The sequence below is a fragment of the Ursus arctos genome, unplaced genomic scaffold, assembly GCF_023065955.2.
Source record: "Ursus arctos isolate Adak ecotype North America unplaced genomic scaffold, UrsArc2.0 scaffold_9, whole genome shotgun sequence".
In the NCBI taxonomy this organism is placed as follows: domain Eukaryota; kingdom Metazoa; phylum Chordata; class Mammalia; order Carnivora; family Ursidae; genus Ursus; species Ursus arctos.
The window spans coordinates 31,129,767-31,141,997 of NW_026623111.1; the positions used below are offsets into that span (position 1 = coordinate 31,129,767).

Consider the following 12,231-nt stretch of genomic DNA (forward strand, 5'->3'; position numbering starts at 1 on the left):
TCATATTTTTAATGCATAGTATTACTTTTTAAATTTTAACTTCTGATTATTCATTTGTAGCCTACAGAAATGCAACTGATTTTTGTGTATTAATCCTATACACGGCAGCCTAGCTAAATCCACTTAGTAGTTACATTAGTTTCTTGTAGATTCCATTGGATTTTCTATGTAGGTGATCATGTCATCTTTGAATAAAGATAGTTTTACTTCTTGCTTTCCAATCTGGATGCCTTTTATTCTTTTTTTTTTTTTTTAAGATTTTATTTATTTGAGAGAGAGAACATGAGCAGGGGAATGGGCAGAGGGAGAGGGAGGAATAGACTTCCCTCTGAGTGGGGAGCCTGACGCAGGGCTTTATCCTAGGACCCTGAGATCATGACCTGAGCCAAAGTCAGATGCTTAACCAAATGAGCCACCCAAGTGCCCCATGGATGCCTTTTATTCTAATACATTGTTGAATAGAAATGGTGAGAGTGGCTATTTTTATCTTGTTCTTGACCATTAAGTATGATTTTAGCTGTAGATTTTTTATAGTTGCCTGTTACCAGGTTGCATGTGTACTGCAAAACCTAAGACAACCACTAGAAAGAGTTGTAGCTAATAAGTCAACAAATTCGATAAAATCAAAGAATAAAAAATACACAATTATATTGAACCACTTTCAGCTATGGTTCAGGTTTTCTGCTTTTTTGCATACCTGATAATTTTACCTTTTGGAATGCTAGATATTTTTGTATCCCTAAAAATATTCTTTTTTTACACCCAAACATGGGGAGGTGGAGAGGGAGAGGGAGGGAATCTCCAGCAGACTCCCCGTTGAGCACAGAGCCCAACACAGGGCTCGATCTCAGGACCTATGAGATCATGACCTGAGCCGAAATCAAGAGTCGGATGCCTACCTGACCTAGTCACCCAGGCGCTCCTGCTAAAAATATTCTTGAGCTTTGCTCTGGGATGCGGTTAATTGACTTAGAAAGTTTGACCCTTTTGAGTCTGGCTTTATGATTTCTTAGGCAGATGTGAAACGCTGCTCAGTCTATGGCTGATTATTCGCACTTCTGGTCTTTGTGAGTTCTCTACCCAGTGCCCTGTGAACTATGATTTTTTCCAGTCTGGCTATTGGGAATAAGTACTATTCCCATTCCTGTTCCCTTCAATCCCTTTGGATGGTTCTTTCCCTGGCCTTGTGGTTTTCTCACATGCATGCAGTGGTCAGTACCCGCTAAGGACTCACTGTGGGCCTGGTGCAGCTCTCCAAGCTTCTCTCTCTCTTGTATTCTGCCCTGCAAACTCCAACCACCTGTTCTCCCCAGACTTTCAGCTCCATCTCCTCAACTTGGAGAGCCATGCTCTGCCTGCATCCTCCTCCCTTTGCCATGCCTTGAAAACTCTCAAAGCAAGAGCTGGAGGAGTCACAGGGCTTACCTGGTTTGTTTCCAAAATCTCAGGCAGAAATCATTGTTCTCTGTTGCCTCATTCCAGTATCTTGAAAACTGTTTTTTCATGATTTCGCCTATTGTTTTTGGTTGGTTGGGGTAGGAAAGTTAATCCAGGCTGTTATTCTGTCTTGGCCTGAATAGAAGTCCAAGATGTGGGCGCCTGGGTGGCTCAGTTGGTTGAGCATCTGCCTTTGGTTCAGGTCCTGATCTCAGGGTCCTGGGATCGAGCCCCATGTCAGGCTCCCTGCTCAGTGAGGAGTCTGCTTCTCTCTCTTCCTCTCGCCCCCCACTCGTTTGCTGTCTCTTACCCGCTCACTCACTCTGTATCTCAAATAAATAAATGAAATCTTTTTTATGTGTGTTTTTATTTTAATAAAACTTTTTTTTAAAGATTTTATTTATTTATTTGTCAGTGAGTGTACAAGCAGGGGGAACGGCAGGCAGAGAGAGAAGCAGGCTCCCTGCTGAGCAAGGAGCCCCCCCCACCACCACCGATGGCGGTACTTGATCCCAGAACCCTGGGACTGTGACCTGAGCCAAAGGCAGACGCTTAACCGACTGAGCCCCCCAGGTGTCCTAAACTTTTTTATTTTGAGATCATTGTAGATTCACGGGTGGTTGTAAGAAACAGTACAAAGTGATCCCACATAAGAAACAAAACAGAGAGATCCAATATGTTCTTTTCCTAGTTTCCCCTAATGGTAACATTATATTACATATCATAATCACAGGATATTAACATTGATAGTCAAGATACAGAATAATTCTGTCACCACAAGGATGCCTTCATGTTGCTTTTTATAGACACACCCACTTGCCTGCTGCCCTCACCCCAACCTTAATCCCTGGTAACAAAGTTATAGTTACAAGAACGGTTGCAACAGGGGTTTGAACTGAATGAGTCTACTCGCATGTGGATTTTTTTCAATAAATATAGTACCTGTCTACTTATGTGGAATTTTTTCGATAAGTACAGTTCTGTAAATGTATTTTCTCTTATGGTTCTTGTAATATTTTCTCTAGCTTAATTGGAAGAATACAGTATATAATACATTTAACACACAAAGTATGTGTTAATCAACTGTTTATGTTATCGGTGAAGTTTCCAGTCAATAGTAGGGTATTAGTAATTTAGTTTGGGGGGAGTCAAAGTTATACATGCGTTTTCATCTGTCTGGGGGGTCAGTAACCTTAATCCCTGTGTTTTTCAAAGGTCAACTGCAATCTGTTCTCCATTTCTGTGATTTGGCATTTAATGGTATTACATAAGTAGAGTCATACACCATGTAACCTTTGGGAATTGGTCTTTTTTCACTCAGCATACTTCTCCCTGGAGATTAACTTGAGTCATTGTGTGCATCAATAATTTGTTCATTTTTATTGCTGAGTAGTACTCTGTGGTATGGATGTACCAATTTGTTTAAGCACTCGCCAATTGAAGGGCGTCTGAATTCGTTCCAGTTTTCAACTGTTGCCAGTGAAGCTTCTATAAAAGGCTCATACACAGGTTTTTGATGGTAGCACAAAACTTGTGTGAACAAGTTTTCACTTCTCTGTAATAGATTCCCAGAAGTAAATGTGAAGTTACGACCTCACATCCACTATGATGGCTATACTCAAAAAGTCAGGTAATAGCAAGTGTTGATGGAGATGGAGAGGAATCAGAACTCTTACACACTGCTGGTGGGAATGTGCAAATGGTGCAGCTGCCTGGCAAAACACTCTCGTAATTCTATAAAAGATTAGACATGGGGCGCCTGGGCGGCTCAGTGTGTTAAGCATCTGACTCTTGATTTCGGCTCAGGTCATGATCTCAGGGTCATGTTATCCAGCCCCAGATTGGGCTCTGTGCTCAGTGGAAGTCTGCTTGAGATTCTCTCTCCCTCTGCCCCTCCCTGCTCTCTAAAATAATAAATAAATAAATCTATACATAAATAGATAAATAAATAGCTACCATATGACCCAGGAATTTTATTCCTAGGTTATACCCAAGAGAAATGAAGATGTATGTCCACAAAAAAACTTGTACACCAGTGTTCGTAGCTATATTATTTGTAATAATCAAAAGATGGAAATAACCCAAATGTCTGTCAACTGATAAGTGAACAATATATGGCCTATCCATACAATTGAATATTCTTTGACAGCAAAAAGGAATAACATATTGATACATACTGCAATATAGATGAACCTTGAAAACATCATATTAAGTAACAGGAAGCAATCACAGGAGACCACATTTTGTATGATACCATGTATATGAAATGTTCAGAATAGGCAGATCTATGGATATAGAAGGTAGATTGGTGGTTGCTTAAGACGGTGGAGGGGGAGTGGAATGAGGTTGGGGGCATTGAGGAAAGACTATTAAATGGGGTTTGTTTGTGAAGTGATGAAATGTTTTAAAATGAATCATGATCAAGTATTATACAACTCTGAATATACTAACAACCATGGAGTTGTACATTTTAAGTGGGTGAATTGCATGGTATGTGAGTTATACCTCAATATGCTATTATTTAAAATAAAAGTGCAGGCATCTTTAAAAAAAGGGGGAAAGGATCAGTAAAGGATATCTGGGTGGGTCTGTCCTGGGCTTCTTTATTCCGTTCCATGATCTATGTGTCTGTCCCTTTATTGATATGGCACAGTCTTGATTACTATAGCCATACAAAAAAAGAGTCTTGAAGTTGAGTAGACCAAGTTTCCCACCTTATTCTTTTTTTATTCAAAATTGCTTTAGCTATTCTAGTTCCTTTGCCATTTCATATAAATTTTAGAATAATCTTGTTTATATCTACAAAAAATCTTGAGATTTGTATTGAAATTATATTAAACCCATGTATCAGTTGGAGAAAATTAGCATGTTTATTGCAGTGAGTCTTCCAATCCATGCACACAGTATTACCCCCCCCATTTATTTAGATCTTTGATTCTTTCATCAGTGTTGTATAGTTCTCAGCACCCAAATCCTGTGCAAGTTTTGTTAAATGTATACCTAAATATTTCTTTTTTTGGAATGATTGTGATAATGTATTTCTAAATCTTAGTATCTATAATTCATTGCTAATAAATAGAAATACAATTGATTGCGTGAGGTGGTTTTGTTTAATTTTCTGATTTGTCTTAAGTAACAGCAAGCATATTTAAAAATAACATGATTTGAAAGTTATTCTTAAACAGTAAGGATATTTCCTGTAAGTGGAAAATCTGAAAATCAATTATGCTTTAATATTACTAAGAACATTAGAACTAATTGACTATTGAATCACATGTACAATCTTACTTTCTTGGATCTGTACCTTTACATGTTGTAAATATTAGCTTTAGATTCTTCCTGCATGAAAAATATGGTACATTTTCTCTTAAAATTGGAAGCGTGTTAAGTGTTTAAAGTATTTTCTTGACAACCTTTACATTCCTATTACTGGATTTTTTTTTTTTTTTTTTAGACTGGTGTTATTCAGTATTTCTACATCGAAGACTGGCAGTTTGTTAATGATTATCGACATCCTGTTGGTGTGAAAAAGATTTTTCCTGACCCAAATGGAACCAGATTAGTTTTCATTGATGAAAAAAGTGATGGATTTGTCTACTGTCCAGTAAGTCTGGAAAATTTCTTAAGCATTCATTTTTTAAAAATGTAATATGCAAAGAAAAGTTGTTTTTAATATATATTATGTATAAAATCATTTTTTCTTAATTAGTTCAAGGATTAGAATACTTTGTTAAATCATGTTTGTGATCCATTTTTACAACTATTTACATTAAGGAAACTTTTTCCATTATTCTGCAGTTTTTCAGTGTCAGTCCCAGAAAGATTTTTTAAATGGAAAAATAGTTATATTCTGTACCACTTTAACCTTATTTACTGCACAGTATTACAGTATGTCTTGATGTACATGACTTTTCTCTCCAGGTATGCAATAAGCTTCAGAGGGCAGGGACTCCTTTCTGCCCACCTCACTTGATTTTCCTCTTCCCCTAATGATCCTGAACAGAAAGAAAAGGTATTTTTGTATATCTATTAAAAACAGATGGGCCCTTTTTAGAATCAGTTACTCTTATTTTTATACATTCCTTACTTTTGCGAAAACAAATTAGAAAAAGGAGATGGGTTTTTATATCATTTACTATACTTGGATTTTTCATTTACTTACTTTTGATATCCAGTTAATGATTTAGTATGTTCTTGGTCACAGTTCACGTAGCCTACAGCTGCTCTCAGATGCATCTTTTTTTTTTTTTAAGATTTTTTTATTTGAGAGAGAGAGAGACCTTGAGCATGAGCAGGGTGGGGAGGGACAGAGGGAGAGGCAGACTCCCCACTGAGCAGGGAGCCCCACATGGGGCTTGGTCCCAGGACCCTGAGATCGTGACCTGAGACGAAGGCAGACGCTTAAGACTGAGCCACCCAAGTGCCCATCTCAGACACATCTTAATAACTGTTCCCCTGGTGTCTGTGCTTTGCCACTCAGTGAAGACCACTTGCCCTCACTGTCCACTTCACTAGATACTGGACTTCCTCCCTCCCTCCCTCCCTCCCTTCCTTCCTTCCTTCCTTCCTTTTCTCTCTTCCTTTCCTTTGTTCCTGTCTGTCTCTCTTTCTCTTCCTTTAATCTTTTTCTTTTTTTCTCTTTTTATCTTTGATAAATCTTTGTTATCTTTGATAAATACACCAGGTTTCCACAGGAGTACCTGGATTATTTAAGCAAAATTCCCAATGTGTCAATTCTTATTCAACCTATTCCTCTTCCAGTCACAGAACAAATGAGGGAAAATGACCTAAATAGGAAGATAACCCTGAGTTCTTTCTACTTGCTTAGGACATTCCTCTTGTACAGGTGCCCTTTCTGTAACAGGGTCCCTGTCCAAGCCGCCCGACATCCCCACGTGGGCTCACCACAGATGCAGGTACCTAGAAGGGAGGCAGGGAATCAGGGATGTGACAGGAGTTAAGTCAGAATGGGGGTCTGACTGCTAGAGAAAGGATGAAGACTTAGAGCAGTCCGAACGAGCTGATGCATTTGTCTTTCACCTTTTACAGCCTGCTTTCCTTGACAGTCTCTGTTACAGAGGCTACATGACCTTCCTCACGGACTTGCTGTGAGGTGTCAGTGAGTTGATTCTTCCAAACCCATGATCAGGCACGTGGTAGCTATTTAGCAGGTGTGATCTAAAGCCCCGCCTCTTTATTGCTTTACCACCCTTAAACCCCTTAAGTTCCAGAATTATCTCACTTGCTGCTGCCCGTTCCACTCCTATTTCCAACTCTAACCTACAGTGATAAGAAGAAAAAAGTCCTGGTGAAACAAAATCCACACAAGAGACTGTGTGAGAGCCAGGCTTTCCCTACCCCAACCTGCGGGCAGCTGTTTGCTTTTATCCAAAGTCAGATCTCCCTGCTAGGTTGGAATCTGAGGTGGTTGGGCATGATATCCACGGGGAGTATGGCGCCCACAGGAGTGAGTTCCTCTTGTAAGTAACACCAGACACTCCTTGTGCAAGTAGGGCAAGCTCGGCAGGGAAGGGGAAGGCGGGCTTGTGGTGCGGAGCCTTCCCCACCGCGCAGGGCACAGAGGAGGGGGCGCCCAGGCCCCTGGACTCCAGCCCAGAGTGCCAGGCACTTGGTTGGATTTGGTCACTCACCATGTCCTAGCGTGTTCCCACTGCGGCCTACTCTGCTCCTCCTCTTCAGGGAATCTGACAGAAACATTGTTTCTGTGGTGCACATACGTGAAAATCTGTAACTATTCAGATCTTCCGTAGGAAAAATCTGCACAGAATTTCTGTACAGAAAATTTGTAACTGTGACCGCTGTTCCTCTTTAAAGTGCTTGCATTTACTGCAGGTTCCCTTCATATGTGCATTTTCTCAACCAAGTTTTCCGCACTGTGGGCACGGTAAGGAAGTGACTGACATTATACAGTAGAATTGGGAGAGGTGACCTGTTCCTTACAAACGCCCTCATACAACAGCCTTGTACCCCATCACTCTCTAAAGGCCCATTAAGGATGACGTGATATATTACAGGAAGTTCATAAATAGGTGGGTGTGGTAGTTAAATGCACGGACTCTGAAGACAGACCAACAGACCTGGATTTAAGATTAGTAATAACAACTAATATTTTTGTGCTGAGTACTCCTATATATCAGGTATCTCTTAATTCTTATAGCAGCCCAGAGATAAATACTCATATATTTTTTTAAAGTAAACTTTAGGCCCATACTGGGGCTCAGACTGATAACCCTGAGATCAAGAGTCACACATCCTACTGACGGAGCCAGCCGGGCACCCCCAGCAAATACTCCTGTTATTGGCCATTTTGTACATGAAGAAACTAAGATTAGAAAAGATAAGTAATTTGTCCAAGATCACACAACCAGAAAATGGCATCTGTGGTCTGAGCCTAGGGTGGCCTCCTCCAGAGCCCTCACTTTGATCGGAGGCCCAGTTTCACCGTTTATGAAACAGGTGCAGTGCTGCCTACCGTGTAGCTTGTTACGTGAACACGCAACGGGACAATGTGTGTGAAGCGTGTGGTACAGTGCCTGCCATGTGATAAGCCCTCCGGAAATGGTTACCTGTTTAAAAAAAATTCTGCCCCCAGTCCAGTGGCACTGGTGTGCACATCTGCACAAACCAGGTCAGTGTGACACAGTGGTTAGAAGCATAGACCGGGGGCCAGACTGCCCGCCTGCTGGGTCCAAGCCCTGGCTCGTCAGCTTACTCGCTGTGTGACTTTGGGCACATTTCTTTGTGCCTGAGCTGCCTCGGCTGCAAAATGAGCATAAGAATGCCTTTCTTGGGGGCGCCTGGGGGGCTCAGTCGGTTAAGTGTCTGCCTTCAGCTCAGGTCATGATCTCAGGATCCTGGGATTGAGCCCGTGTCAGGCTACTGACTTCAGCTCAGGTCATGATCTCAGGTCCTGGGATCGAGCCCCAATTAAGCTCCCTGCAGGAGCCTGCTTCTCCCTCTCCCTCTGCCCCTCCCCCCACTCGTGTGGGCACGCGTTCTCTCACGCACGCTCTCTCTCACTCTCAAATAAAATCTTCAAAGAAGAATGCCTATCTTGTACAATATGAGGTTAGAATTAAATGAGGATGCATATAAATAATTAGCACAATGCCTGATAAGTAGCACTATCTAATAGAAATATAATTAGAACCACATATAATTTTAAATTTTCTGCTAGCCACATTTTTCTACAAGAAGATAAAAAGAAACAGGTGAAATTAATGTTAACGTATTCAACCCAATATTATTCAGTATGTAATCAATATAAAAAATGACTGGGCTGTTTTACCCTCTTTTTCGTACTGACGCCCTGAGATCTAGTGGATAGTTTAAACTTAGATCTCAGTCAGACCAGACACATTTCAGTGTTCACATAGCCACATGTGGCTGTGAATAGTGGCTACTATATTGGACAGCACAGCTCTATAGTATTGTTCTTTGCAAGAATCTTACATTTCATACTTATTTTGAAAGCAAGATGGGGTAGGGAGGAGGCGGGTATCTCTCAGCTTCACATTCAGGGCATATATAAGCCTGTCTGCTGAGGTCCCTGGAATATGTGCATTGATTTTTTTTTAATAGCTTATATCAGTAACAGTATGTTTTATATTTATTGGAATGCATTCTAGAGAAGTTTTGGAAATAAAACAGACCCAGTGGAATTTATTTGATTTTCAAATATGTACGAATTAATCTGTTTCTTCTCTAGCTGGAGCATTTCTTTTTTTTTTAATATTTTTTTATTATATTATGTTAGTCACCATACAGTACATCCCTGGCTTTTGATGTAAAGTTCGATGATTCATTAGTTGCGTATAATACCCAGTGCACCATGCAATACATGCCCTCCCTACCACCCATCACCGGCCTATCCCATTCCCCCATCCCCCTCCCCTCTGAAGCCCTCAGTTTCTCAGAGTCCATAGTCTCTCATGCTTCATTCCCCCTTCTGATTACCCCCCCTTTCTTTATCTCTTTCTTCTCCTACCAATCTTCCTAGTTCTTATGTTCCATAGATGAGAGAAACCATATGATAATTGTCTTTCTCTGCTTGACTTACTTCATTTAGCATTATCTCCTCCAGTGCCGTCCGTTTTGCAGCAAATGTTGAGAACTCGTTCTTTCTGATAGCTGAGTAACATTCCATTGTATATATGGACCACAACTTCTTAATCCAGTCATCTGTTGAAGGGCATCTCGGCTCCTTCCACAGTTTGGCTATTGTGGACAATGCTGCTATGAACATTGGGGTGCATATGGCCCTTCTCTTCCTACGTCTGTATCTTTGGGGTAAATACCCAGTAGTGCAATGGCTGGGTCATAGGGTAGCTCAATTTTTAACTTTTTAAGGGACCTCCACACTGTTTTCCAGAGTGGCTGTACCAACTTGCATTCCCACCAACAATGTAGGAGGGATCCCCTTTCTCCACATCCTCTCCAACAGTTGTTGTTTCTTGTCTTGTTGATTTTTGCCATTCTAACTGGCATAAGGTGGTATCTTAGCGTGGTTTTGATTTGAAATCATTAGCCATCAGGGAAATTCAAATCAAAACCTCACTAGCTGGAGCATTTTTATACCAGGTAGTGAACATTTTCTGAACACAAGTGTGTTCGTAGCTTAAATTTCTGTTGTCTTCAGCAGCTTCAACCTTTTTTTTTTCTTAAGCTGAAGCCTTGTGTCCAAACTTGTCGTTTTTCCTGAAAACGCACCAAGTTTTACATAAAAGCCTTGATTTGCCATACAAACCACAGGTTTTGTTTTGTTTTGTTTTTCAAGCCAGATCTGGTAGAGGAATCTGGTTGGGAAAGCTATGCCAGCCAAGGCAACAAACAGGCTCCTACCAAGACCAGCGATGACAATTTCAGTACAGACTTGGGACAAACCTGTAAATCCTGTTTTGTAGGTGAATGATGCTACCTATGAGATTCCAGACTTTTCACCAGCCATTAAAGGAGTTCTTTGGGAAAACTGGCCGATGGATAAAGGCGTGTTTATCGCTTATGATGACGATAAGGTGTACACTTATGTCTTTCACAAGGATACCATACAAGGTACTTAATCACTCTTTTGTGCATTTGTTGGTAAATAAATTTCTGTGACAATGATATTAAAGCATTCCTTTCTGATTTGTGTGCTGAGGATCCGCTTTTCACATTAAGATGTCTGTTTTCACATCTAGGATCCAAGGTGGTTTTGGCTGGAGGCACCAAAGTGCCCTTCTCTCATAGACCTTTGCTGTTGTACAACGGGGAGCTGACCTGCCAGACACAGAGTGGGAAAATAAACCCCATCTGCCTGGGCACCCACAAGTTCCTCGGCAGTTTAAAAGATGTGGGGCCCAAGGAGATGCGGCAAATGCTGACGCAGGCTTTAATGCTCCAACGGTAGGGCTCCGAACACTTCTCGGGAGCTTCTCGTTTGCTCTTGTGATTTTAAAGGTCAAATCCTAAAGTAAATGGAGAGAATAGTATTCGCCTTGTTTACAGGATTAGCGTGAGGCTCAGATAAGATACCGGGAGGAGAATGTGTGTAATTCTGAAGGAAGTACTAATGTCCTAAGCCCTTCAGAACAAAGATATTTCTCACCGCCCAAACAGCACACTTATTGTGAAATCCTGATAAGCCTAATTATTTCAACTAAGTTTGGTTTTGCCTTGTTTGGGATTTCCTTTTTCTGCTTTTTCTTCTTACCTGGTACGGCCGCTATGAGTCTTCCTTGGTGGTTCTGACTATGTCTTAAAAGTTGTTGCTGTTCCTCGGGGTCCCTTGAGCCCCCTTTTCTCTCCTCTAATTATTCTTCCTGGATGGATCTCCTCTGCTTACGTGGCTTCAGTAGCATTGATAAGAGGCTGACTCCAGAACGTCCACCTTCACTTAAACCTGTATTTACCACTGCCTACCAGTCGTGTGTTTGGGAGTCCATGAGCTCCTCACACTTGCTCTGTTTACAGCAACTCATCTTCCCCAGCCCCCTCTTTCCCCCAGTCCTAATCCCACATGCACATGTCCCAGTACACATACCAACACTTATGCACACCCACACACCAGCCCCTTTTCTCCCCGCACCCCCCCCTCACCTCCCCCCCCCCATACTCTCCCGCTAACTCAGGCCCTCACTCGGAATAAAGTGTAAATGTAACCTCTCCCCGACTGCTCTGTCTGCCGATAGCCTCATGACGGTCTCATCTGTTTGCCACGCTTGGAAATACCAGTCTGATCCTCTCACTCCCCTGCCGGAGATCTTTCCCAGTGCCTTGAGGAAGAAATCCCTCCTCCCCGGGGACCTCAGCATGCCGTCCTAGACACTTGCTTTAATACCAGCCTCAACCGTCCCTTCGTCCGCTCCCTCTCTGTTCCGCTGGCTGCTTGAACGTGGTTCTTTTCCTCATTCTTTGCCTTGGCACATACAGCCTTCTCTTCCTGGAATGCCCGTCCTCTGCGTCTGTCTGCAATAACTCCGTATTCTTCACACTCGCCTGAGCCCTCTCCTGCTCCGGGATGCCTTCCCTGCAGTCCCCTCACCCCTGGCAGCCTGGGTTGGGGGCCTTCCTGGTGGATTGGTTGCCTCAGGGCTGTAGACACAGTGGTTTAGAGCACTTTCCCCCCTACACTGCGTGATGGTCTTGGGAGGCCTCTAAGCCTCACTTTTCCTCAACCGTAAAGGAGAAATGACAATATTCCTTGGTGGATAGGGCTGTTAGGGTAATCCAGTGAGAGAATGTATGCAAAGCGTTTGGCACAGATTCACGGATTGGAAGCACTCAGTTACCTCT

At 42.0% G+C, this 12,231-nt stretch overlaps 1 protein-coding gene across 1 annotated transcript in view; it reads left to right on the forward strand.

Moving 5' to 3' along the window:
• Positions 1-12,231, forward strand: part of WDR19 (WD repeat domain 19) — a 107,429-nt gene that overhangs the window by 48,095 nt on the left and 47,103 nt on the right. Inside the window, exons 15-17 of the mRNA XM_026508747.4 lie at positions 4,892-5,041; positions 10,362-10,509; positions 10,638-10,842. Of these exons, the coding sequence (XP_026364532.1) occupies positions 4,892-5,041; positions 10,362-10,509; positions 10,638-10,842 (503 nt within the window). The remainder of the gene's footprint in view (positions 1-4,891; positions 5,042-10,361; positions 10,510-10,637; positions 10,843-12,231) is intronic.